Source organism: Sturnus vulgaris, chromosome 1, assembly GCF_052056855.1.
Source record: "Sturnus vulgaris isolate bStuVul1 chromosome 1, bStuVul1.hap1, whole genome shotgun sequence".
NCBI classification, from domain to species: Eukaryota; Metazoa; Chordata; class Aves; order Passeriformes; family Sturnidae; genus Sturnus; species Sturnus vulgaris.
In genome coordinates, this window is record NC_142243.1 from 81,431,263 (window position 1) to 81,458,046 (window position 26,784).

Genomic DNA, 26,784 nt, shown 5'->3' on the forward strand with positions numbered 1-26,784 from the left:
TCACTGCTTCTGTCAGATTGACTAGAATGTGCAAAAGACAGACAATTAATTATCTATTGTCTCTATTACCTAGGCTGAGAAGAACTTAGTGCATCAGTTTATCGTGTACCTTCCCATAGCTCAGCTCTACCAGCCTTAGATATAGAGAAAGGAGATCAACTATAGATAAATAACTTACCTCCATCTACCTAGAAATGTCACTTTTTTTTTTTTTTCTTCCAGTTACCTGAGGTCTTCAGGAATACTGTATACATTCCCTTGGCAATCTATCAAACTCTTATTCAAGGGATATAACAAAAAATCACATTCACTTTTCCTTCTGATACTAGTGCATTATTCTGCCTTTGGTCTCCAGGTCAATATACCATTGTTTCTGTAGTGCTGAAGGATATAACATTGGTAATAAACAATAAACACAGGCAATGCCAAAGGAAGTAAGATTTTTCTGGGTGATTATTTACATATAAACAATGATAGTGATTTGAAACAGTTCAGATTTTGATAATAAATTTTTTTTTTTTTTCTGATAGGAGGAGATTTACAGGGCAGAGGGCAGAGAGAGAAGTCAGAAAGCATGTGAGCATTGTAATTTATGGCAAGCTCCATAGCCAACTGTCACTCTGTCACCATGGAAGTGAAAAGGGATGTATAAAAGATAAGTTGAACTACGCTAAATATGCATTTGCAAAACTCAGTCATTTAGAAGAATTCAGATGTGGGTCAATTTGATGGAAGATAGGGGACACTGAGATTCAGAGTACCCATTACAAAGCATGCATCTCCTCGTGGTGGTGAAACACACACATTTTGCATCACTATGATCCTATTAGTTTCCTGAGAATTCATTATAGTGTCCTATACTAAGCAGTAACTACTGTGTTGTAATGACTTCCAGCAGTGCTGGTGGAACTTTCCCACCTCGTCTTATTTAATTATTTATTTTAATTTTAACTCACTCTGACAGTCTCTTGAGCTACACAACTCATTTTCATAAGGGCTCCCAGGAGATGGCTATAACACAAATCTACTCTGCAGTTGCATGCATCCTTATAATAAAAGCCATAAATCAGAACACTTACTCTGAAGCTGCAGACAAGAGCAATGAGCAGGCAGCATCGCAGTATGTTAGCTTCAATTCAAGGGATTTCAGAAAGTTAATTTCTTTTTTTTTATTATTCCTCTGTTCACACTTTGCTTGTCTAGTCTTTCTTTACAGTCTCTTCTTTGTTAACTGTGGGAGGTGTTTCCATTGAACTTTCCCCTGTAGACACACTCTTCTCTCTTCAAGGTAGAATTCAGGTTTCTTTTGGGGTGGGTGTCAGGTTTTCATTAAATGCTTATTCTAGACTTTTAGTAGGAGACAGTTGAATGAGGACCTTTGTACTGAGCATTAATTAGACTTTGGCTTTAAAGCTGTTTACCAGAGGTGTTACACTTGAAAGAATCTTCACTTAAAACCCCTCCTCTTCTAATTGCTGAATTTGTCTTAGTGGAAATGATTCTTTAGGCTTCTTGTACAATTCAGGAACTGTTGAAGTAATGAACTTCCAAGTATGATTATAACAGGCAGTAGATATTGTAATATTTTCTTCCCGCTGCTGTCATTGTTATTATTATTATTGGTATTATTGTTGTTAGTAGTAGTAGTAGTAGTAAGTATATTTGTTCAGAATAAAGGATTTTAAAACTTTAATTTTGGGTTCAGGTGCTTAGAATGAAGTCTCATAATTGAATTTAATAAAATAGTGGTTTAATCAAATAAAAATATATTGCCTCCTGGTTAATGCTAAGATGAACAGATCTTTTTTTAAGATGAAAGAGCCCTTAATATTTTGCTGTGCATTTTTTTTTATTTGTTCTAATATATTTGAATATTACATTTAATATTATAATATAAATGTATATTATTCATAATATATATTATACACGCATACACATACATATATATACATATAATATATTATTAATATTTGTCCTGGTTCATATGTGACTGTGGCATAACAGTTTACAGGCTCCATTTTGTTTTGTTTTATTTTTTTTCCTACGGATGACTTCTGAGAGGGAAGAGAAGCAAAGGTCTGTTTAGTAAATCTTGATTTGTTGGTAGCTTCTGCACTCATATATACATTTTTATGAGGCAAGAATTTTCCATGACAACTATCCCCACGGTTTTTATAAAAGAAAGTTTAGTAGTAATAATCTGAAATTTATTTTAAATGTTTTGATTCTGAGAAATCTCAATGCACTTAACATACCATTTTTAAGTTATTACCTGCTGCTTGTGGTCCTCCTATGAATGGCTCCCAGGCATTTCTCAGGATGAAAATAAAAGGAAGAAAAATAATACTTGGATGGATAAAACTAAAGCCTTAATATTTTATGAGATGTTTCTTAATTTTAATGTACATTTAAAGTATAACGATGAGTAATCTATTTGAATAGCTCATCTGTATATATAGAGATCTATACAAGGAAACTGCATGCCTCAAGGTAAAAAATTATTTCCAAAAAGATTTAGCAAAGAATGCAGAAAGGCAAGGAAACTAAGAAAGAAGCATAATATACTTAGAAATAAATGTAAAACCAAGAAAGGCTGGATTGTGTGCCCAATCTAAAACTTAGACATCATACAACTTTTAATTTTAAAAAAACATCCTAATAAATCACATTTGAACTTATAAGAGATAAAAATTCTTCATGTTGTATCCGTCTTTTCTGAGATGGAATACCAGGATTTTTAGGGAATTGTGTCTGTCTTGGACTTCATAGGGACTGAGGGGAGAATACAGTGCTAGGGAAACAAGAAATAAGATAATGCTAAATGTAAAAAAAAAATATTTCTTCAGTTGAAAATGTCATACAGAGTTTCTTTTTGAGCTTCTGCACAACCACAAGAGGCTGAAGTTCTTTCTTTATTTCAGCAAAACCCACTGCCCAGAACTGATTATTAACAATGGAAAATACGTCCTTTCTGCCTATTTGTAATGGCATTAGTCTTGAAGTATTCTTCCATTGTTCTGATGAGGAAATGTTCTCAGCTAAGAGTTTTGGCTTCCATTATTATTACAGACTTGAGAGAAAGATAGGTTCAAAAAAATTGCTGGCAAAAGACACCTAATAAATTTTCTTCCACTGCAGTATTTTTCTGACTGATTTCTAAATTCTTGTTCAGTTCTTCTTTAGGAATTTTGAATTTATTTTCTTGGGTACCTATGAAAACTATGTAGCTTTATGATACTCAAAGAAAACTAATATTGAAAGATTCCAATTTTTATAGTTTCAATTACATGTTTTCGGACTCCCGATGGACTGATTGATATAGAGATAATATTTGACATCATCAGATAACTAAACAAATAGTTACCATAATGTAACTGTTTCTCTAAGGATATAAGAAATATTTTACTTTTAAAGTACTTGGCTTTAAGTGCTACATCAACTTCTACATATATTCACATTTTTCTATTGTAGTATAAAAGGTTACATTTTCGTTTTTTGAGAAAATATTGTCAATATATTCAAATATTGATATCAAAACATTATAAAATTCCTGTCAGTATGACATAATTTTATGATGTCCCAGATGATATTGACTGGAATTTATGTAAAGCACAAGGTATAAAAATGAACATTGTGACTGAAGATTCCTGTCAATTTGCTCTAGTATTGACTCAGAGTTTTCAAAGCCCATTTTGGTGGCATACCTCCAAAACCCATTATAGACTAGATATTTTTCATCAAACTGCATATCTGTGTGGTGTATAGAACATCAAAAACTCATGTGAAATGATTTAGTGATCATTAGTGATTATTTAGGGACACTGTAGCAGTGATTTTGTTCTACTGCCAGACCAATGATTTGTAGGTAGAAGCCAAAAGAGCTGTTCTGAATCATTCAGGTTTTAATGATGTGTTTTCACAGCTTGTGGGAGCATGCTAAGTCTTACTGTATTTTAACATAAATAATCAGGAAATACTTTTACAGGGAAGATTGAAAAGGAATTTTCATTCCAATGTCAGTCTTTGACTAACTGCTTAGTATAACTCTGAATGTGAGCTAAGGTCAGAAACCTGAAAATTGATGGTTTTAGTGGTGAATAAGTGTCTCTCTTTCCTTTTTATAATAGAAAATGGTCGACTGTGGAACCCTATTGTGAAGACCTCAGAAGAAATACCAATTTTTCCAGTCAGCTTTTCATAATGTAAATATATTTTGAACTTTCCCAAATGGGCGGCTAACCATGAACAAGCAGAAAAACCCAATTTGGACTGTATTTCTGAAGCAGACTTCACCTTTTCTCTCGGGACTGTATTGAAGGATTACAGCTGAAAAGGACAAGAGAAAGAAAACCTTGAACAGGAATCTTATCCTACAATGAGAATTACAAGTACATCTTGTATCTGCCCAGTCCTAGTTTGTCTCTGTTTTGTGCAGAGGTGTTATGGAGCTGCTCACCATGGCTCCATCAAGGTGACCAGAAATCAAACCAAACACATAGAAGGTGAAACAGAAGTGCATCATCGTCCAAAGCGTGGATGGGTGTGGAATCAGTTCTTTGTTTTAGAAGAACACATGGGACCAGATCCTCAGTATGTAGGAAAGGTAAGGCGGTTGTTTTCTTTTCGCTTTGGTTTGTTTATTCCATCCCCTGAAAGGTGGCACTGATAAGAATCAGACCATTTATGTCCTTAGATGGCACCTCTTTTTTAAAGGAAGACACCTCTTGAATTGCTACATATATTTACAGTGAACTTGCAAGTTGTCTGTGTATACCGTGTTTATTATCAAAAATATAAATAAAAGTATATAGGATTAAGATACTAAAAGATGGTAAAATAGTTTTTCTTCTCAGCTCAGCTAAACACAGAGTGAGTGCAGTTGATCCTGTTACATCAGTTTCCAGAACCCTAAATGAATGGAGTCACTGCTAATGGCTTTTAGGACTATTTCAGAATTATATTCAGTTCTGCTTCAGGGAATATTACAAATGTAGTGTAAGATCCCTAGGGTATTCATTCCACTCTGAGCGTAGTGTGGAAAAGGTCACTTCCTAAAGGAAATCCTCTGTGGCTTTTTCATCCAAGGAGACACAAGGTGTGTTACTTGTTAGAGTTCCTCAGAAGTGGGTGAGAACAGCCCTGCATTTATGTTCTGGTATAGAGAGTAAGCTTCAGACATAAAGGTCAGACTAATGTGATTGAACTGAAGCCTGGCCAGCTGAAGTCTGATTCATCATATGTAATGTTGTCTGTAGAGTTTGGGTTTTAACTTTGCATTAAATAACACAAATTCTTCTATATAGCTTTAACCCATAATATATGGCAGAGGAAGTTTTGCTCTCCCTGAAGACTGTCTTGCTGAATTATGACAGAATTATTTTTGTTAGATAATCTACATGAGTCTTAATTTCCTTAATGAAATCAGAGAAATTCATAGAATATGAGGGGTAACGAAAGATGGTTAATGTGGAAGAGGGTATGGAAAAAGAACTATTTAATTTTAGTTTCCCCTGAAATTGGGAATTCTGAAAATTATATTGTAGAGAGATATGCAAGGAAACCAGTAGCTTCTTAAATCACAGATGTCTGGTAGTGAGGGCTTCCAAATTTGAGCATTATCATCTGAACTAAAAATAGGAAGTGGAACAACTGTATTTAAGAGACTCAACATAAATGCTGGAAAAAAAAATTCTGTTATACCAAACTTAGTAAAATACTAAACATTTCGGAATGCCAAAAATTATTGAGATATATGAAGGAAATGTAAACTGAGAAAGGACCTTTCTAAGTGGAGGTGGTTTGTATTGAAAGAGAAACTTTGAAAATGGGTAAGGGGATGAGGAGATATGCCTTCAGACCACTACACTGATTAACATTTTCATAAATGATTTTGGAATAGAAAAAGATTTTTCAAAAATATCGTTGATGCAAAGCTATGCAGGAGAATCAAAACACTGTCTGGAAGAGCTAGATATTATATGATTTGGATATAGAAATGAAGAGTAAACATTGGAAATACAGAACAATGTAATGAATTTATGTTATACACTAGTGAATTATTGTAATTAATGGAGGAAGAGAAAGATCTGTTTACCACATCTAATATCATGCCTTAACGAAGGTGAATATGATACTGAGCTGCAAAAGCTGATATATAAAAAACAGGGATAAAGGGTACTGAAGCCGTTGCAGAAAATAATGTTAACTTATTTGCTATTCTGGTTACTTTTGGCCAAGAAAAATGGATTTATATGTGAAGTTGTACAGGAAGAATTGAACATTATGGCTGGGATTGTATCAGAGAATAAAATATTTTGTTTGTTTAATTATTTCCAAAAATTATAGGGGACGGCACATAATATTCTATAAGTACACCTCAGAAGCAATGAAAAATAAAAGCTATTTAAGTTGATTGCAATTCTACTTGAAAAAATAAGGTGTTGGTGACCATGAGTAATTTAGATTGAAAACAAGAATAAGTCCAATTCTGAAAGAGGCTACTAACAGGAAGAGAGAAAACAAAAACTGAAGGGGTTTCAAAGCACAGCATAATTGTCTTTATGAAAACATTTATAGACATGATTGCATGCCAGAACAGAAGCCTGGATTCAGTGAGTTAAAGCATGGTCCCTTTCAATTTTATGTTCTTATGATACTATTATGTATTTCCTTTCATCCTCTGACCACTCTATTAATGCCACATTTGCAGAGATCAATGAATAGAATTTCTTTCAATCCTTTGTGGTCAAAATGTGACTGCATGCCTTGTTTGAGGACATTTCTCCCTCTGCACTTACCAATTTTTCTCCCATTTTCCTCAAATAATTCCCTCTGGTGCCCATAATTTTCCACTGTGAGTACTTCACAACATTACTAAGCTTATCTTTGCGAAAGCTTTGTGGAACTTAAAAGCAACTGCTGTACTCTACTTTCCATTTGGTGTGGTTATTCTGATGACCTGATTTGAAGAAAAGATCAATTATATTAGCTCAGGCATATACTTTTAATTAAAAAAAAAAAAAAAAAAAAGAGGGGGAGGGAACCTGGCTGAGGTAATATTACGACAGGCTCATAATATTAAAAACCTGTCATAATATTAGTAATTTGCAAAATTTCAGTAGTGGCCATTTAACACGAAAAACAGATATTTTAGAAAAATAGATTTTTTTACTAATGTTGTATTTAATTGTACACACCTCATTAAGGTCTCATTTTAAGTGTCTTTAATTTGACAAGTAATTTTCACACAAAGTCCCTCAGTTATAAAGGAAGTCAGTGCCCTTTAATTCCAGGCTTCTGTTGGCTGGCAGCATTCTGTCACTTCTGTCAATTATTAATTCTGTAGACTACTCTGCTTCACTGGTGAGAGTTTTGCCATTTGAGATCTGTACTTTCACATATTTCACACCCAATTTGGGAGTAACATCACAGAAAGCAGAGTCATTATGTACAATGATGTTATAATGCTCACAGTCATTGTCATGGAAATGCACAGTGAGGACAAGAATAGGGTAGGCCTGCAATGAAAATGATGAGCTTTCTCATTCTTAGTGTGAAATGACTGTCAGAGGGATGGATTAATTCACTGTCATCATCATAAAAAGAGTGTTAGGACAACAAATTATCATTATGTTTTAATATCAAGCATACCCCCATTCCTCAGTCATTTTTCCTTTTCTCTAAGAAAATGTCATTTGGAGAGTTGAAATCTGTATAGAATGAATCCCTATTAACCATACTCAGGTTTTTCTAGGAACATAGTGAGGCACAGGTCCTGGAAAAATAAGCTTATTGTAGAAATGAAAAATTATCCTTTTGTAGATATTGTTTCTGGTTCTCAGATTATTGAGTTGATTCCCTGCTGTTGCACTTGGGGTAAGTCTTCAGCATTTCAGGATATGTTTCGCTGATGAAAGAACCCAAAAAAATAGTTTTATATTTAAAAAGTATTGTATTTGCATTTCTTTTGCCAAAATTATTAATTATATGTGGATGGTTTCTGGAAAACTTCCGAATAATCAGTGGTATCTGGAAATGTTAGTTCAGAGAGACTATTCACCTGCAAGTACGTGTGTGTATGTGTCTATGTGGGTGTGTTTGCAATGCAGAATCTGTGGAAATTTGAGTAAGGAAGATTAAATATCCTCATCTCAGATAAGTAAGTTGAATGCACAGACTGAGCTTTCAGTTATATGAGACTTCTTGTCTTTTGTGTATCTCTGATCTAAATTATTCCAATGAAATAATAGCCACGAATGCAGAAAGGGGCAGGGTTAGCAAAAGCACTATGATGAATCAGTTACCTACTGCACCAGCTCAGAGGAATGAAGATTTTCCTGCGGAAATTAGAAAAACTTGGGCTAGTACTGCAAGCTTTTACATTTCTCAGTTGTCATGGCTGACAAAATTTACATTTCTCTTGCATTTTCTGCATGTTTCTAGGTTAGATAACTCATGTTTCAACATTTGGAAAAAATAACAAATAGAGAATTTTAGGAAAGAAGTAAAGCGAACTACATGTTTCGGTCCATAGCATTCTTCATTTTGAACCCTCACACCTCTGTCTCCAGAGGGTCTGCTCCTTCTTAAAAGGATATTTCTAAAAATTAGTTGCACTGGAAGCAAGTAATAACTACACATTTGCTGTGCTTTTACTTTGGAGAAGGAAGTAAATAAGCAGTAATAAAACAAAGATCACTGTGGATCTGGTGCTGAGTGAGTCATGCTATTAAGACTGAATAGCAGAGGAATATGATGCACAAGACTGACAATTTATCTGTGAACCCTTTGGATCTCTGAAATACCAAACCTATACTTCTTAATCCACTTCAGATGTCATCTGAACTGCTTTTTTCTTCCCTAATTTGGGTGGTGGCACCTTACTAGTTCTTACATCTTTGCCCGTACTGCAAAAGCAGTTTCAGATTTATGTTGATGTAGGAGATAAGGAAGTACGGAACATTTGGAAATGAGTGTGAATACAGGAAAGAGGAGAAGAAAGTAACAATTTTTAATATGTCTTGAAATGTTTGTACTGAAAGTTAGATTAGGAAAGCAATCCCAGGTGTTATATTGGATCTACAAGATATTATTTCTTCTAATGTATCATTTTATTCTTGAAAACATAAATACAGCATAACAGATTTGTAATTCAAAATTATTTTTTCAAAGTAGTATGTTGCATGTCATTGCAATAAGTTATTTCTAGTACAAGAGAGTGAATCTCATCTTCCCTGACCATGTCAAGAGAATTTCTCGTCTCTGATTTAATGACAGTAAGGGAACATTATATGTGTTTTAGAATAAGTGCCAAGGAAGAAACAAAATTGAAGTTTAACAGTTAAAACACTTTTATTCAATTTTAGAGATTTACATAGAATAAAGTATATCAGATGTTTCAGCATTTTTATCATAAGCAAATAGTTCCAAAATTTATTTTGATAAAAAGGAGTTTTATTTTATAGCAGAGAAAATTAAAAGGAAAGTGTAGATGAAATAGTGTAAATATTTTGCACATGATTTGTTAGCCATTTTCATGCCTCTTTAAGAAGGCAGACAAGTGGCATCAGCAACAAAAGCAATTTTGCAAATAACATGCGTCTCACTTTCTACCTTTTAGGTTACTAGTTTCACAAATAATATATTTATATAAAATAATTTTCCTCTATAACTAGGGAAAATGTACTAGCAAGAACATGAAGAATAAACCTGACATCGGTATAGCACAACATTATATGGCCCTTTATCATTTTTTTCTACTGTAATTTTTACAAAAAGCTAACCCAATATTCTTCCCAATCCCAAAGCTTTCCCAAATAAAAATTCATGCATATGTACTTGTTTTGTCCTGAGTTCTGTTTGCACATACAACATTGCTGCCTCCTACCTTCATTTGATAAATGTAATTTGGTTTCACATTAAAAAGTTGAGGGCACACTATGAGTCATAAAATGTTGTGGACCTTTACACTTTTGGTTTTGGTTTTTTACAGTGGAATCTCTAAATATTCAAAGGTTATTTGGGGGAAAATCAGATTCAAGAGAAGAGAGAGTTTTCATCAACTTGATCAGTCTGACTTTCTTCTAGTGTGTCCAGCTATATCTGAGGTTTCCTGAAGCTTAGCACTGACAGGGGCATTTTGACTTGACAGAACAACCAAAGAAACAGAAAAGAATGAATGTATTGAAGCTCACTCCTAGTCCAAAGACATAGGATAAAGTGTTTACCTTGTTTAACTTCATTTAAGTCAACATGAAACTGCACCAAAAAAGAAACTGGCTCTTTTATGTCAAAACAGCTCCATTAAATCTAGTATGTCAAAGTAATAACTGTTTTTGTAAGGAAGCTTTATAGAGTCTGTCAGTTCTGTATTGCAGAACATCAGCTCTCTATGTGGAGACTGTTATTTAAATTAATGGTTCAAAATAATTTTGTCAAGGTGATCTAATCTTCCCTGAAGTTATTATGGACTGAAGAACTCTGAACAAAACTTTTTTTTTTTTTTTTTTTTTTTTTTTTTTTTTTTTTTTTTTTTTTTTTTTTTAGATCTATTTTTTACTTCTTTTCCTTTCGATCTATTTTTTACTTCTTTTCCTTTCATGAATTTGCTACACCGGCATCCAAGTTCCATAAGTTTTACATCTTCTTTACACGGAACGACGACATTGATGAAACCAACATCTTTTGAGTGGAACTGCCATTTCTTACTTAATTGGTTTAGCAGAAACTTTTTTAGACGAAATCCAGCCTTGTACCTACCTAGCCTTGCTCCCTCCTTTATTTATTTATTTATAATTTTTTTACATTTTTTTCTTATTTTGGCATGAATTTGTTTAATATTTCGAAGCACTGGTGCCGGGGCTGTACCGGGTCAGTACCGGGACTGTGCCGGATCAGTACCGGGTCAGTACCGGGTCAGTACCGGGTCAGTACCGGATCAGTAGCGGGTCAGTAGCGGGTCAGTACCGGGTCAGTACCGGGTCAGTACCGGGTCAGTACCGGGTCAGTACCGGATCAGTAGCGGGTCAGTAGCGGGTCAGTACCGGGTCAGTACCGGGTCAGTAGCGGGGCTGTAGCGGCGCTGGCGGCCCGGCCCCAGGCGGTGCCAGCGGCTGCAGCGGCCCCAGCGCAGGGCACGGCTGAGCCCCTCAGCCCCGGGGAAAGCCTGGGCAAGGGAGGGCAAAACGCTGCCCGGCAGGCAGGGCTGAGCCAGGGGAACCGAGCGAGAAACAGCCCTGCGAGCCCCGAGGGGACAGCGGGAGCAGGGACGGGCCGGGAGAGACCCGGCAGGGATGGCCCTGCGGCCACACAGGGACACGGCGGGACACGGCTGGGCCTGCGGGCACTGGAAGGACTCAGGATGGAGGAGGGGAATGTGAGGACAGAGGATGCAGAGAGGAGCTGCCACGGGCTGACCGCAGACCCCTATTCCCCATCTGCCTGTGCCCCTAATGGAGAAGAGAAAGAGCAGTCAAGACAGAAGGTGAACTTGGGAAAAAGTCCAGTGTGAGGGGAAGTTGTTTCTAATATGTTACTTTTTTTTTTTTTTTTTCCTCAACATCCAACTCTGTTTTAATTGCCAAGAAATTGAATTAAATTCCCACATGTTAAATGTGTTATAGCGACTAGTCAGTGACCTCTCTGTTTTTCCCCCAACCTATGAACTTTGCTTCCTTCATCTCATTTTCTTCCCCTGTGATCTTAAGAAAGAAGGCTGAGACAGCAGCTGGGTTAGGAGCCGGTCAAGACTGGCCCACCAGGAAGCTGACCCACCACAACATGCCTGCTCTCTCATTGCATCTTTAACTTGTGCCATACTCTGAATGCAAAACCTTTTAGCCTCCGACAGACTTTATATGAAAACTTTGTAAAATGGCCATATAATTGGTGTCTGTTGAAAAAAAACAAACAGAAAACAAAAAAACAAACAAAAAAATCCCAGAAAAAAAACACAGAAAAACAAACAAATAAACAAAAACATTAAAAAGAGGCTTTACACAATTTACATCCATCAGATATAGCAATGAGGAAACAAAGATAATTCTTGCATATTTTATGTTAATCCTGAGCTTAGTAACTTTGTTTTTAAAGGGTATTTGCCATCTAATTGTAAATCAATAGGTAATGAAGCTGAAGGTATGCTGATAAACTCAAGTGTGAATTAGCATGGCAGTTACTTCTCAAGCATCTCCTTGATCTTATTTTAAGAGATGCTCGTTCATGTTCATTGTCTGTGGAACTTTCAACACTCACATGCCTTGCTGTCTTTTAAAATATTCTACTGTATCATTTTGCTGTTAAATATAGTTTATCAACTTATTCAGGATTGATAACAAATCAATCAAAAAATCAGAATTTAGTTGTAAAATGAAATGTTATCTGGACATGATTTGTTAAAACACAGAAACTTTTCTGTTGAATTATTCAACCTATAGTCTAAATAATTTCATTTACTGTCTAACAAGCTGCAAAAGTTTAAAAAGATGAAGTAAATTTAACATAAAAATTAAGTCTTTTTTCATCTAGACCAATGTGACAAATGAAACCATGCATAACATGCTTTTCTTGCCTGCTTTTCTAAGGTGAAGATGCTAAAACAGAATAACAATTTCAGGTCTAGTAGTTAATTAATTACCTCAAAATGTCTGAGAAGAAGGTCAATATGAAACTGCAATATCCCTAGACTCAGTGGAGGTAGCCAAGGGTGATTTGTGTACCATATTCCATACAACTGTAAAGATAATTACTCAGATTTGTTGATTTTGAATGTAGTGCCTTCTCAGAAATTGCTTCTTTGCCTAAAAGTTACATTGGCTAGATGTTATCTTTCAAGTCTCATAGAAAATTTATATCTAATGCCCAAGTTGTAATTTTTTTTGTGTGTGTTCTAGAAAATATGCATCGTTTTAATGACAATAAAAATATATGGAACAATAAAAGTAAAGCAGGAGAACTAAGGTTTGAATCTAAAAGTTCTCTGCCATTTCTAATCATATAATGCAGTCTATGAAATTAAAATCATAGTGATGAATACTGAGATGAAATGCCTTTGTAAATGTTTAATTTCTAAAATACACAAGGGTTTTTCCTTATTGTAGTGGAAAACTCCAGCCTGTAAAAACATGAAAACATTAATTCAGAATGGGTTTTTTTTTCTGCCTAGCTAGATTAGCTCTGGTTGGTTCTTGGCAAGCAGTTAGTTCTTATTTAAATAGTTATTCTCTCGAGTTTATGATCTGCAATTTAAACATACTTTAAATAACAATAAGAAGAACACAAGCATGTTTTTGCAAAGAAAGTACAGAGATTATGTCCACATTCAAATTATGCACAATGGTTTACAGTCAAGAACCTGAGCAGGGGTAAATATTTTCATCTGAGATTAGAGCAGAATAATTTTAAAGTCATCTTTGTATTCCTGTGATCTTAGGCCCATTTGCTAAAAAGTTTATTCTCTCCAGAATTTTGTGGAGGTTTTCTGAAACACAGGTTGCCTGTATGGAGCTGTTCAAGACAGGAGATATAACTGTTACAGAAATGTCTCTCTGCAAAGAGTTATTATTAAAGGGCTTGGGGAATAAAATCACCAGAAGAGCTTGTCCTAAGTCTGTCATTGAAGAATAGTGGTGTAGCTGTCCTATACTGGAACTTTTGTATCAGATCTTCATTTTTCCTCTTACAATATTTAAAAATTTTTCAACAAATTACAAATAAACAAAAATTCCAATCATTTTTTCATTCATAAACTTACATATTGGATTTAAGTCAGGCTTAGTGTATAATTAATTTGTGTGGCATGAGATCATTTCTTGTCCTTGTCTGTTTTGCTGTCAGATATATGTAACCTCAACTGTTGCCACAGTATGTGTATTTTATTGTCTTCCTGTGAATTATAATAACTGATACTTAAGCTGTCAGTATGAAAAAGACAGATTTTCAAAGTTTCATACGAAAGACATACTGATAATTAGAGTTCTAATGAAGAGATCTTTTCGTATTATTCAAAGGTCCCACTTGAGACATTCTTGTGATCCTGCTAAAAGAGATGGTCTCCAACAAACAAATCCCCTCCTTTACATTAAGAAAGGGAATTCAGGAAAGGGTTTCTGTACATGTTTGCAAAGCAAATAACAATGTTTATAACTAATATAATCAATTTTTGAATGCATGGTCCATTTTTTCTTTTTTTTTAGTAAGCTTTTTATAAGTGTTTATTGTTATATATATATGTATAGGCATAACTACTTAGTATTAATTATAAATCTTATTTTTAAAAGTCAATAGTGGCCTAAAGACGTATAATTTTTTATTTAGAAGTATTTCAGAAGCAATGTTTGCACACTCTAGATATATGAATACATTCTATCTGAATACCTTGGGTGAAATCATGGCAACGTAACTTTCAACAAATCGAAGAGCATCTAACATCTGTATGGATGTTTCAGATGTAATATTAAAACTATGAGAACATCATCATTATCCCACTGACTGAAATAACAAAGTTGCTGATGATGTGTTGAGTGTGTTCAGATAGATTCTAAGGCAATCTTACTGCAGCAATGATGGGAGATTTCACTCACTCCCTGGAACACAGGTTGAATTTTACATTGAACTTGAACCCTCATATCAGAAAGCTCTAAGCATAAAAATGTCTGCCTCATAAGTTATCTAGTCATCAATCTGAAAAAGAGGAACTAAATCTAAACTTAAGTAATGCGTGAAGCAAATGCAAAATACCCAACAGAAAGATATGAAGGGATACTGGAGGTTGGATTGACCAAATCATACAGTAGTGAGGGCAAATAAAGGCAGAGCCTTTTATTAAAGCCTGTTTCCAAATGAGAGAAATAGAAAGGATTGAGAAATCTTAAATGTTAATTATAAAGTAAAATAACCCATTAAAGTGACTTTGAGTTAAAAACTGGCAATAAAAAAATTCTTCTTTAGAAACACGAGGATCTGTAGCAGAAACAGGCTGCTGTAACAGAAGATACTTCCGGGACATGAAACATCTAAAGAGAACAAAACAAGACTTTCAGGAAAGCTAAGAGAATAATTTTTGATCTCTTTACTGAAGGAGGCCTTGAACAGTTATTTTATGAGGAATGCCTCAAAGGTGAAGTCTCAAACTAAGGCACTGGGGAAGAGATTATGAAGCAAATCAACAAATGAACAGTAATTATCACACATACCTGCTACAGTAATCCAGGAAGAAATGCCTAACCAAATAACTTTGGTATATAGATATATACAACTACAAAGTGGGCAGTTATAACAACACAGTAAACAAACAAAAAACAATCTCCAAAAAATCCCCCAAACTTGCATGTGGGGAAAAGCAATACCACTTAGCATTTAAAACTATTTGTGGGAAGCAGAGTGAATAGCTAGGTGACAAACTTTATTAGTTATATGAGGCTGAGAAGAAAAAGAGAAAGACCAACCATAATGAAGACCATCAGAAAGATCATCCAAGAATGACTGAAATTCAATAAATATAGAATGAGGCACATGAGCAGCAACTGAGCTGAGTAGTTTTAACTGCGTTGACAGCTACCACTCATTAAAAGGACTGTGAAGTTCCATGATCTCTAAGATAAAACTGCATCAGCTAAGTGCTTGGAAACAATCCAGTGAACAAACTGAATATTAGAAATCATTAGGAAAGTGAAAAAAATCCACCAGTATCTCTATAAAACCATAGTGCACCTGTATCTCAAATACAAAGCATGGTATTAATTTTCTTATCTCTTTCCCCAGCAAAAGAAATATTTCAGAGAAGAGCTACCAGGCTGATGTAATGTACAGGATAGTCTCTGCATGAGAAGTAAATAATTAAATTATTAGCCATATTATTTGATAAACTCCATATTTTCAATTAACAACTTTGTTTCTGGAATTTTTATATACTTGTATAGCTGTTGTCTTTCTGGGTACAGGATTTTTAATGGAAAAGGATGACTTTGGAAGTAGTATAAAACATCTGAATAGGGGAGGACTCTTCTGATTGAAAAAAAAAAAAAAATGAAGTGGGTTGGGCAGTGGCCTAGACAGTTTTAAGTAACACGAACCAGGAACGGTTTTTCACTTTCTTTCCCTTCCCTCATACAAGCAGTAGGAGTCATATAAATAAAGCTGCCAAAACCATAAAACCCCAAACAAACAAACAAAAAAAGACCAACTAAAAAAAAGAAAGTTTGACAGCCTAAAAATAAAGAAAACAATGCAGTTGTTCATGTATTAAATTGGTGGAATTGCTTAGTATATCAGTATTTGATATTTAATGCTACATCAGTGCTCCTAATTAGTCTCTCAATAATGAATTGAGGTAATTCAGCAGGTGAAACTATGGCACATTGACAGAAAGGCCATGCATTCAATAAATCAGAGCTGTATGTCCACAAATACAGATAGCTCCGATAAATGTTAACAAACAAATTGTTTTTGCCTGTCACATGCCTATATGACAAGTGTTTGTTATGATACTAAACATTACTGCAAGCTTGACTGTGTAAGAGAATATCAGTGATGAATTCAGAATTTCCAGTCCATATTCCTTTCTTAGAAAAACTTTCCTCTACACATCTAAAAGTGTACTAGCAAGTCTCATTTTCCACTTTATTTGGAAGGAATAGCTTCTCAATTTTCTATCTATATTGCATGAAACCATAGTGACATGATGCTTTCTAAGAACAAAGAATAGTTTTCATACTTAAAGAAAACTGACGATTTAGAGTCACTCTTTCTAAGTTTTTTTTTTTTTTTTTAATTTAAATCATTAATCATAAGGATAATATAAAATTTGAATGTAGTTTCCAGATAAAAGCTGAAATATTTGCACTACAAAGTACTATTTCTTTAGATATTGGCTACAGTTTGTGGGGAAAAAAATCCAACCCAAACAAAAAAGAAAAAAAAAAAAAAACCAAAACAAAACAAAAAAAAAAGCGCAAAACAAACAAACAAACAAACAAACAAAAAAATCACAAAAAACCCACAAAAAACCTCCAAAAAAAACCAAAAAACAAAAACCAAAACTTTTCTGTGTCACAAGTGGCTAGTGATACTCAGTAGCTCCAGTTTAGTGCACTGTTTAGGAATTAAATCATATTGTTGTCTTGTTTGATTTGTTTCTTTCCAGTTTTGACTTTAGGGTATAGATACCAGATGCTGTCAAAAAATCAGATCCCACTGAGAAGCCGCTGTGTGTGAACCCTAAACCAATTCACAGACAGACACCCATGTTTCTTCTATGTACTTATTCAAAATAAGTTTCTTAGGTGAAAATTCTGTAATTCCTCTTAGTTGTGGCCACTTTCTTACTTCTAGAGCTATTAATTTTTACCTTGGACTATATTGTCTTTCATCTGTTATGTATTGTATTTATTGTATTTATTATGTATCTGTATTCCTCTTCATGAATCAACTGCAGAAAGTGAGTTTTTTATTAAATTGACACCTTGCATGCCTCAAGTAATAGTTCACTAACTTAAATAGGGATATTGATGATTATTACAGTTGTTAATAAAATCACAGAATCACAGAATATGCTGTGTTGGAAGGGTCCCATTAGGATTATCTAAGTCCATCTCCTGGTCCTATACAGGAACATCCCAAGAGTCACACCATGTGCCTGAGAGCATTGTCCCAACACTTGAACTCTGTCAGGTTTGGTGCTGTGACCACTTCCCTGGAGGACCTGCTCCAGTGCCCAAACACCCTCTGGGTGAAAAACCCTTTTCTAATATCCAGACTACACTTCCCCTGATACAATTTCAGGCCATCACCTCAGGTCCTGATACTGGTCACCACAGAGAAGAGATCATTGCCTGCCCCTCCTCTTCCCTCAAGGAAGTTACAACTGCAATGAGGTCTCCGTTCAGTCTCCTCAGGCTGAACAGACCAAGTGACTTTAGCTGCTCCTCATACAGCTTCCCCTCCACGCTCTTCACCTTTTCTCTAAGAACTCAATGCCTTTCTTACATTGCAGCACCAAAGCTGCCCCCAGCACTGGAGGTGAGGCTGCCCCAGCTCAGATCAGAGCAGGACAATCCCTTCCCTTGCCTGGCTGGTGATGCTGTGCCTGATGCCCCCAGGACAGGGTTGGCTCTCCTGGCTGCCAGGGCACTGCTGGCTCATGGTCAACTTGCCATGGACCAGGACCCCCAGGGCCCTTTCCATGGCACTGCTCTCCAGCCTCTCATTCCTCAGTCTGTCTGAACATCCAGGGGTGTCCCATCCCAGGTGCAGAAGGAATGCATAAGACCTAATTAGGCAGCATATACAAATGTACTTGAGCGGAAATCAGATGGTTAATGTTTCTGATTTTTTTTACAAAAAAAAGACATACTGACACTATGTCAGCCCTTTGTAGCAAAAAAATACTTAAAAAGCCCTAGGTAGAAATGTGATACAAGTATCAAGCTACACAGTCATCCCAGAGGGAATGTTGAATTTTCCCTTCTGACCCAGTAGATACTGAGTAGTAAGTTAACTGAAAGTCCCCCTACCCCAAAACAAAAACAAAACCAAAAACAAACAAAAAACCAAAGAACAACAACAAAACAAAACAAAACCAAAAACAAACAAAACAGAAACAAAAGAAAACAAAGTCTTAAGAGTTTAAAACTGTAATAAGACAATATTCTTATTCCAAAAAAAAAAAAAAATTCTGTAATGTTTCAGTGCCTTGAATACCAAGTGCAGAAAAGGAATCTTCTCTGTGTGGGAGAGTGTTCCAGTTTGTCAGCCCTTATGATTTACCTTGAATAAACTTCTTTGGAAATGTTCCTAATTTCCCGTGGTATTCTGCTCTGTTGAATTGTATCCAGTTACTGTATTTTCTAACACCTGCATACCTCCCCCATCACCAGTACTATTAAGGACGTGGAAGCAAACTTTTAAAAATCTGTTCATAATCTGCAGAAATACTTTCTCCCCAGTCTTCATTATTCAGCTGGATTCCATTCACTTCCTGAAATTTCTCACATTGCAGTTCCCACTTTTTGGTGATCTGTAGCTGCATTTCCTTCTTCTTATTTTTCTTTGTGGTGTTTCACCTGTAACTCTAAAAAATCATCTTGCTCTAGCTTCTTGTGGATCCTTTGGAGGCTAAGAGGATTCCACCTTCACATTGCCTCAGCTCTACTGGCACTTTATGAAAATTATATAAATATGTGAGCATTATGTATGTGGGCACTAGAAGCTAAATGAAAGCTATTCAATGCACCTTTTTGCAAATCTCTTTCACTCTGAAAAATACTAAATAGAAAGATAATATATGTTTCAAGACTATATTTTACATTAATATATTACTGCTACATGTTCTGCTAATGGGGAGCAAGATAGGAAAAATGTGAATTATTGGTTTGTATTGCCTACAGTCTTGCATCCAGAAATTCTTGGGAGATATCAATTAATTCACCGTCACAGTATTTTTCTGAATTTTAATTTTAAGATTAGTTCATCACATATCAAGAAACCTCCTCATTCCAGCATATATTAATTAAAAAAAAAAAAAAATAAACAAAAAAGTGTACACATGGAGTGGCTGCCAGTTTTCCTGGATTTTGTCACCACCACAGGCAAATGTATTTTACATCAGATAGATGCAGACTCGCCACCAGTGTCTATTCAAACATGTCTGAAGGCATAAACCAAGAACACAAAACAAGGGACTTTAACAAGCAGAGTTTTACCCTGAAGTGTTCATCACTCTGCTGAAGCCTATAATTAACAGGTAGTCGTGCAGTATAACAGGGAGCTCTGCACCTCCCATTTCCTTGTTTTCTTCTTCTTTGTGCAGATTTTGTTCAGGGAGAAATCTGTATCTCTGTTGTCTTGTTCAGAGAACATAAGCACTAAAGTACTGGAGATCTTCAGCTTTCTAGAGAGTAGGTGTAGCATCTCCTATAACAATTAATAGCATCTAATGTAACATTAACATATTATAGAAGTTTATGCATTTACACTGGGTTTCTGAGAAAACTCTAGCAAACCATACTAATGTGACAATAATCTGAATTTCACAGACTGACTTCTCGTCTGATGTAAATGGCAAATCACTGGATTTTTTCTCTAAATTATATTTGATTATTTTGACACATTTGTAGAGAATTGTTTACTGTGTAATTTTATATTGAAAGCTGTATCCTAGTTGGTGTTTGTTTCATTCACCCTCTGACGACTTTTTGACAGAAATCGGTAACCAGAATTTAGTGTGTGAAGCTCTCCCAGAGGGGAAAACATGACTTAGCTTTGTATAGTAAGATGTTTTAAGGAAACATATGGGGTTATAAGGTGACGTGTAAAATCTGGTTTCTCTTCTGTTAATCATTGAATAATATCACACGTGGAGCAAAAATGCATTGGAAATACAGAACAGAGCTTGCAAGACAAAGTGCAAGTGCAAAAAGACACAATGGCCACTATTCAGTGTCTGTAGAGAGTAATCTCAGATCAGGCAGATTTCAGGCATGAAATTACAGTGAACTTCTTTGGTTAAGATACTCCATCACTATTTTGAAAGCCTTATGCTTTGGGCCAGTGTTTTAAGTTCTGCTCCTTTTGCAGAAACATAGATGTCTTTAGGCTTTATATTAGTTGTATGATATGTCTGAATTTTGAAATAGATTAAAATGCTTACTTATGAAAATAAAATGGATGGCTTGTATTTAACATCTATGAAGAACAATTTTTGTAATTCTTTCGAAGTTCTCATATCTGCAGATCACTAAGATTATTTTTTTTCCTTGTTCCTTTTCAAGTTAAAATAGAAGAATTGCAAATTGAGATATTAAAGTTCTGAAAAAATGAAATTAAAATATTAAAGTTTTGGGCTTCATCATAACCAGTATTTCTACTTTCTGAGAATTTCACAGAACCCTGACTAACTTTAGAAAATTTCCTAAGCATTGAAGAAATGCTTTATGTTTTTTGTTAACATTCAGCTGGCAGTCAGAAGCTAAATATGGAATTGACTTTTGTTTGATAGGTCTTTGTTATGTGGCAGTAGCAGGATCTGGATGAGCTAATGGATAAAAGAATCTGTATATATCTGAATGCACTTGGAGTTTCAAAGAGTGAAAAGGAAGAATTCTCACCCATTCTGCAGAGGTGGGATGCCCAGCAGAGGACACACTGAGAAGCTATGTGGCTGGATTAATTGTGCATGTGAGACATATAACAAATAGAACTTGATTAATTAATTAACCACCATGTTTGTTGATTAGGAGAGTCTTGATTTATGGCCTTTAATAGCAAACTTAGTTTCCTGACAAGCAGGGAAATTGAGAACTAAAGACATTTGTTCGTACATATTTATGAACCTACGCATGAGGGAGGAGAAATAAGCCCCAGTTCAACTCTGAATTTAACTATATGACTGGAAAACTAAATGTGTATTTTAGGACGAGAGTTTTTCTTTTCCTGCTTAAACTAAACAGAAATGTGTAACAAGAAGGCCAGTTTCATATTCTGTATAAATGTTCCTTTTTGTTTTTCATTCTATCAAAGGAGTCAAGAATATTTTTATGAGTCAGATTCTGACATGTCGTTTTTACATTGGATCTGAATATTATCTTCTGTAGAACTACTTTATTTTGTGGATTCGTATCTTTAAATTTTGGATGCTTACTATTATTATTGCCTCTTTCGTTTTCACAAATGCTCATCATATTAAACTGCCTATTAATATTTTTCCTTTTCCTCTGCCGTGAGGATTTATACAGTATTCTGAGTACAGGGTGTCAGTGGAGGGAGGCAGCAATGGAGTCAGGAGGTGGAACAGCAGAGAAAACTGCTAAAGGGTACTGCTAAGTCCCCAGCCAGACTCCCAGGTCTCAGACTGCCGTGAGGAGCGCTGCGGAAGTGCATTCTCTCATAGCTCAGGGCAGCCAGAACAACACCACATTGATCACTCATGAGTCGCTACACAAGACAAGTAGGAAGAACAAGGAACACTTATGTGCCAAAGGACTTGACAAGATGGAAATAACAGCCAGAACTAGAAGCATGAGGACTGTGAAAGGACAGCAAGGCTTCAAATCAGTTTTGGCTTCACTATGTATTTACCATTAGGTTACCCACTGCAAAAATGAACCATAATGACTGATCCTAATTTAAATTACACTCTCACCTTTCTGAGATCTTTGGGTTGTCAGAACAATGGAAAGGATTTTTAATTAAATAAGAGTCAGTAGTGTTACATTTTCAATAGTATCTATTAGTTGAGTACTTCTGCTGACTGGCATTATCTTTCACAATTTTAACATTGCCTTTTTTAAAAAGTTAAAAAAATTAAAATACCGGGTTTAGAGTATCCAGCAGTGTACAAATATCCAAGAGCTTTAGTTTTTTTTTTTTTTCTTTCTGCTCTGCTTTGTAGCTGTAAAGGGGAAATAAGCTTTTATCTTGTTTTGCTTAAAAAAGAGAAAATATTAAACTCCTCTAAATGGGAGTATGACTAAGCATTTAAGGAAGTCTCCCCCTTTGTTGAAATGATGAGCAGGAGATAAAATTATACGTATAACAAATAAGCATGTAACTCTATGAGTTCAAAATATGCTATTTTGTTTAAAGTTCCTCCATAACTGTCACCTCAGTAAAAACTTCTGTTGTGTTTTCCAGAATGATGAATTTCTTCTGATGACTTTGTATTATGTGTTTGCAGAGTACGGCAGAATATTGTCCTGTTATATGTATACATAAATATGATTAAGAAAGACAAATAATTAACACATGATAAATTCTCTAATGCTAATATTAGTGGTATGATCACATATTATTTTTGTATTTCAGCCCCTTATTCATATGAGACTGCCACTAAACATAAATATTAATAGCCATTTTAAGAAATATAAGAAAATTAATAAATCTGTAATTTTCCAAGCCTTACACTTCTTTAGAAAGTTGAACGAGAAATAACTTGCCTTGTTTTTCCATACTTGTGGTTTTTTGCAGATTTTGTTTGATTCAAGAAAATGCATTATGGTCGTATTTCAGCACTCCTGTCTGCAAGATAAATTAAGTGCTGCTGATGTGTAATGAAATAATGATTCCCTGAAAAAAAATAGACTCTTTTTCTACCCTTTATAAATGCTACCTTTAAAATTTAGAGTCTAATTTATTCATGGAATTGAACCTTTACCTTTCTCTAATCAGGGAAGGATAACAGATTGAAAGGAGATGATTTATACATGAAATAACCAAAATGCTTTCTAAAAATTAGAAAGCCACAGAATTTTGGGTCAGGAAGAAGCATCAAAAGATCATTCGTTCCATAATGATATCCTGCTATGGGACCAGCTATGACTAAGCCTTTTCTAACGGTTTTGTCTATTCTGTCTCATTTAATCAGTACTCTTTTGCATCATCTTGTTCATTTATTTGTTCATTTGTTAATTCACTTTCTCGCATGTTTTCATTTTTATGTGTGTGCTTGTGGGGATTTTTTGAGGGTGTGGGGTTCTGCTAGGGTTTTTGTTCTGGGTTATTTTGGGGTTATTGTTTGGTGGGTTTTTGCTTCTTTTGGGTATTTTGTTGTTTTGGGGAGTTTTTTTGTGATTTTTTTTGTTTGTTTGTTTGTTTTGCTTGTTTTGTCTAAGGCAGTTTTCCATAAGCCAGAGTTACTTGTATATTAACTACTGAAACTACATTGCAAAGCTGGGGATGTTTGAGGGGAATAGGTAGGATCATCTCAAACTAAAATAAAATCATATCCAGAACTAATCAGATCAAAACTTTTATCTATCTTAGCATGATTTTTAAGTGTATAGCTATTATTAGGACATCAGAATATATCCCAAGATTCCCTGGTGTGGCACCATTCATGCTGGACATTCCAGTGCCCACTTGATTGTTTTTTTTGGAGCCCCTGAGTCAATGCATCTTCTGCACAGAGAGGTACTTCTTCCATGCAGAGGCTTCTTGGAGACCTCCTATATAAGAGTGTCAGAAAAAAATATTTTAAATACTAGGTTATTAGGAAATATTTCTAATAATCTAGTCCGGATACCTCACCAGCTAAGGTTTTGAAATATCGCCTCCTTCCTCCTTTGGCATGAGTCAGGGGAGCAGAGCTGTGAAAAAAATTGTTCCTCTACCATAAAGAATAATATTTATATTTTCATTATTTTTATTAGTATTGCAGTGGATTGTCCAAAATTGGTGTTTTTCACGACCAGACTAGTCTGAAAAAAAATCTTGTATTTCTTACTAAATACACACTGGAACTGGCCTTGAAGGCCAGCTGAAAAATCTTTTGTTAGATGTATTCATATGCAATAAACTGTGCTTGCTGCTGGTCAAGAGTTAGTGGGAAAAATTCATATTCACTAGAAAGAAATTGGCTGATTTAATATCAAGTAGTATTTTGTTCCTATTTCTCAGGCCTTCAGTTTTCCCTGGAACAAGTTTTAAGATCAAATAGAACTTGAAAAATAATTATTTACATGAAGAGGAAAAATATTTAAACACTCACAAAACAAAGTATGAGGTGTGTGCAGTGTAAGAAGTAAAACTACATAGAGAGAGGTAAAACAACGACATTACTCATGTAAGCTATAAATGGAATTAATCAGAAACTAAGTGTACTAATCCCAAGTGTGGGCTCTGAAACCATTTTCTGGATTTTTATCATTAATTAAATTATGCTTTCACAAGGCTTCACTTGTCCTTGAGCATTTTCAGAATTTCACAAGCAACTATTCCCCTCACATGCTAATAAGAATAACAGCATGATACTGAAAGCATCACTTCCAGTGAGGAAATAAATGGCAGGCAAACTCATGCTTTACTAAATGTATCCTTGGTGTCTTCCTGCAAAACTGTTATCACAGCCATATCATGTGCTTTAAGATGACTGCTGGAAGCTTTCTTCTTTATATTAGACATTTATGTAGAATTGTGGAAAATGTCTTAATTCCCCATTCCAAAGAAAAAAACAAAATGTGAGTGAAGCATTCTAAAATATTTGTATTTCTAAGCTTTCTTTCTCAACTTCATTGAGATTGTGTGTATGCTGTATATATAAATACGTGTACACCTGTCTTTACAGAGCTAAATATGGATATTTTGGTGGGAAGGGACAGGTTGTGCTTTTAAACTGAAAATGCATTTTTTGCCTGTCAACGGAGTCTTTAGATATGTTTAGGAAAGGGTGAAACACAGATGGTCCTGAGACAGAGAGCTCCTTAACTCTGAATTACTTACTTTAATGAAAATTCCACATTGGTTACCCTAATTCACAACCAAACAGCTTTAGTTTTGGACTTACTTATATTAGAAACTATATATATGTTTCTATAACTCTATTCACTGCAGAGTTTTGCACCCAGTCTTACTTCCAAAATTCTCCATATCCTTCAATAAAAAATTTAAATGCCAAAATCTTATGTTTAAATTTTCATATGCCCTTGACATGACAGTCATAAACATATTTAAAATACAGTCATTTCCCATTTTTTTCTCTGATTTTATACATTGTACAAAAAGTCAAGCATTGAGTAATGAAAGAAAATTTTGAAAGTTTTGAAGCCAATCTCCTACACATTATGTCAAGTCATAGAAGACATATGCAATATTTTTAGTATAATTTCTTTTGGAATTAGTTGTGAGCCAGATGAATAAAAAAGTTGCTCTAAAATAAAACTACTTCAGTGCTCGTGTTACTAATCTCTAAAGAAAATGATAAGCGTCAGTTCTTTAGAATCAATTTATTTTTCTCTACTAGTTAGATCAAGTAAGGAATTTATTGTTCATAGGAAAGACAAAATATACCTCATTGGCATTTACAGAGGAACTGTTTTGATACAATCTTTCTTGTTTTGCTGCTACTGTCAGCAGTGTTGTGATGCTGATTATTTATTCTGTAGTTTGCTCCTCTTGTGTACATGCAAAATTCTCCAAGATGTGAATTTGTGTCTGCACCAAAATTGTATTTATATTTAAAAAAAGAGGTGGGAAACAAGAAGCGTTCCTGGATTTACCCAGAGTTTTCATGAGCATGCTTTCATAGGATGTGATGTTTACTACGTTTCCAACATTTGTCTGGGTTTTCTTTAGTTCTAGGAGCACAGCATTGTTGGGGTTGGGAAGAACATATTTACAGCCGATTATGTGATTTTAAAATTCTCTTTTGAGGGGGGAATAAAAAAGTTGACCTCTTGTCAAAATAAGATTTTTTTTTCTGCTGCCTAACCAGTAGTCATCTTTGTTGCCCTGAATTCTTGTATTACGACTATATAGCACCACTGAACATAGCAACCTGCTAGATTATTCCTTACATGGAATAAATAGGATTTTAGCAATATGAGTAACATTTACTCACTTTAGGATGACTAAGTGAAAACTTGTATTCAGTGGGTGTTTGAAATATCAAGCAACATGTTTTTATTATTTTTTTTTTCCTGAAAAAGAATAAATATTTTTGGACTTCACAGTATTAGGTTAGGAAAAAAAGATGCAAGGAGATCAGAATCATACCCCTGGATCTTCTGCTGGGACATATGGGCAGTTCCTCCTGAGGTGCTTAAATGTAAAGAAAACAGTCTGTTATGGAAAATGTGTTAATACATAAACTATACATCCAAAGATGACTGTATGTGCTCTGTATTGATGCTGTCTCGTACTGCTAGCAAGAAAGTGTAGTAATACATCTATTAATGGTCATTTTAATGGCCTCTCAGAATTAACTATTTTTATATTCTTTTCCCTGTCACTTTACACATATTGTTTTAAAGAATCATTTGTATCTGTCTCTCTCTTGGCAATCAATAGCTTTAGGGA

General features: G+C 34.9%; 1 protein-coding gene across 18 annotated transcripts in view; it reads left to right on the forward strand.

The window, feature by feature from the left end:
• The window catches only part of CDH18 (cadherin 18), a 490,532-nt gene that overhangs the window by 328,213 nt on the left and 135,535 nt on the right, over positions 1-26,784 (forward strand). For 17 of the 18 annotated variants that reach the window (XM_088170648.1, XM_088170626.1, XM_088170705.1 and 14 more), the window contains one exon: positions 4,128-4,603. In XM_088170648.1, coding sequence (XP_088026774.1) covers positions 4,376-4,603 — 228 coding nt within the window. In that variant the 5' untranslated portion in view covers positions 4,128-4,375. Of the gene's footprint in view, positions 1-963; positions 1,289-4,127; positions 4,604-26,784 lie in introns of those variants that run through there. The other variant, XM_014875217.2, reaches the window with a different exon arrangement.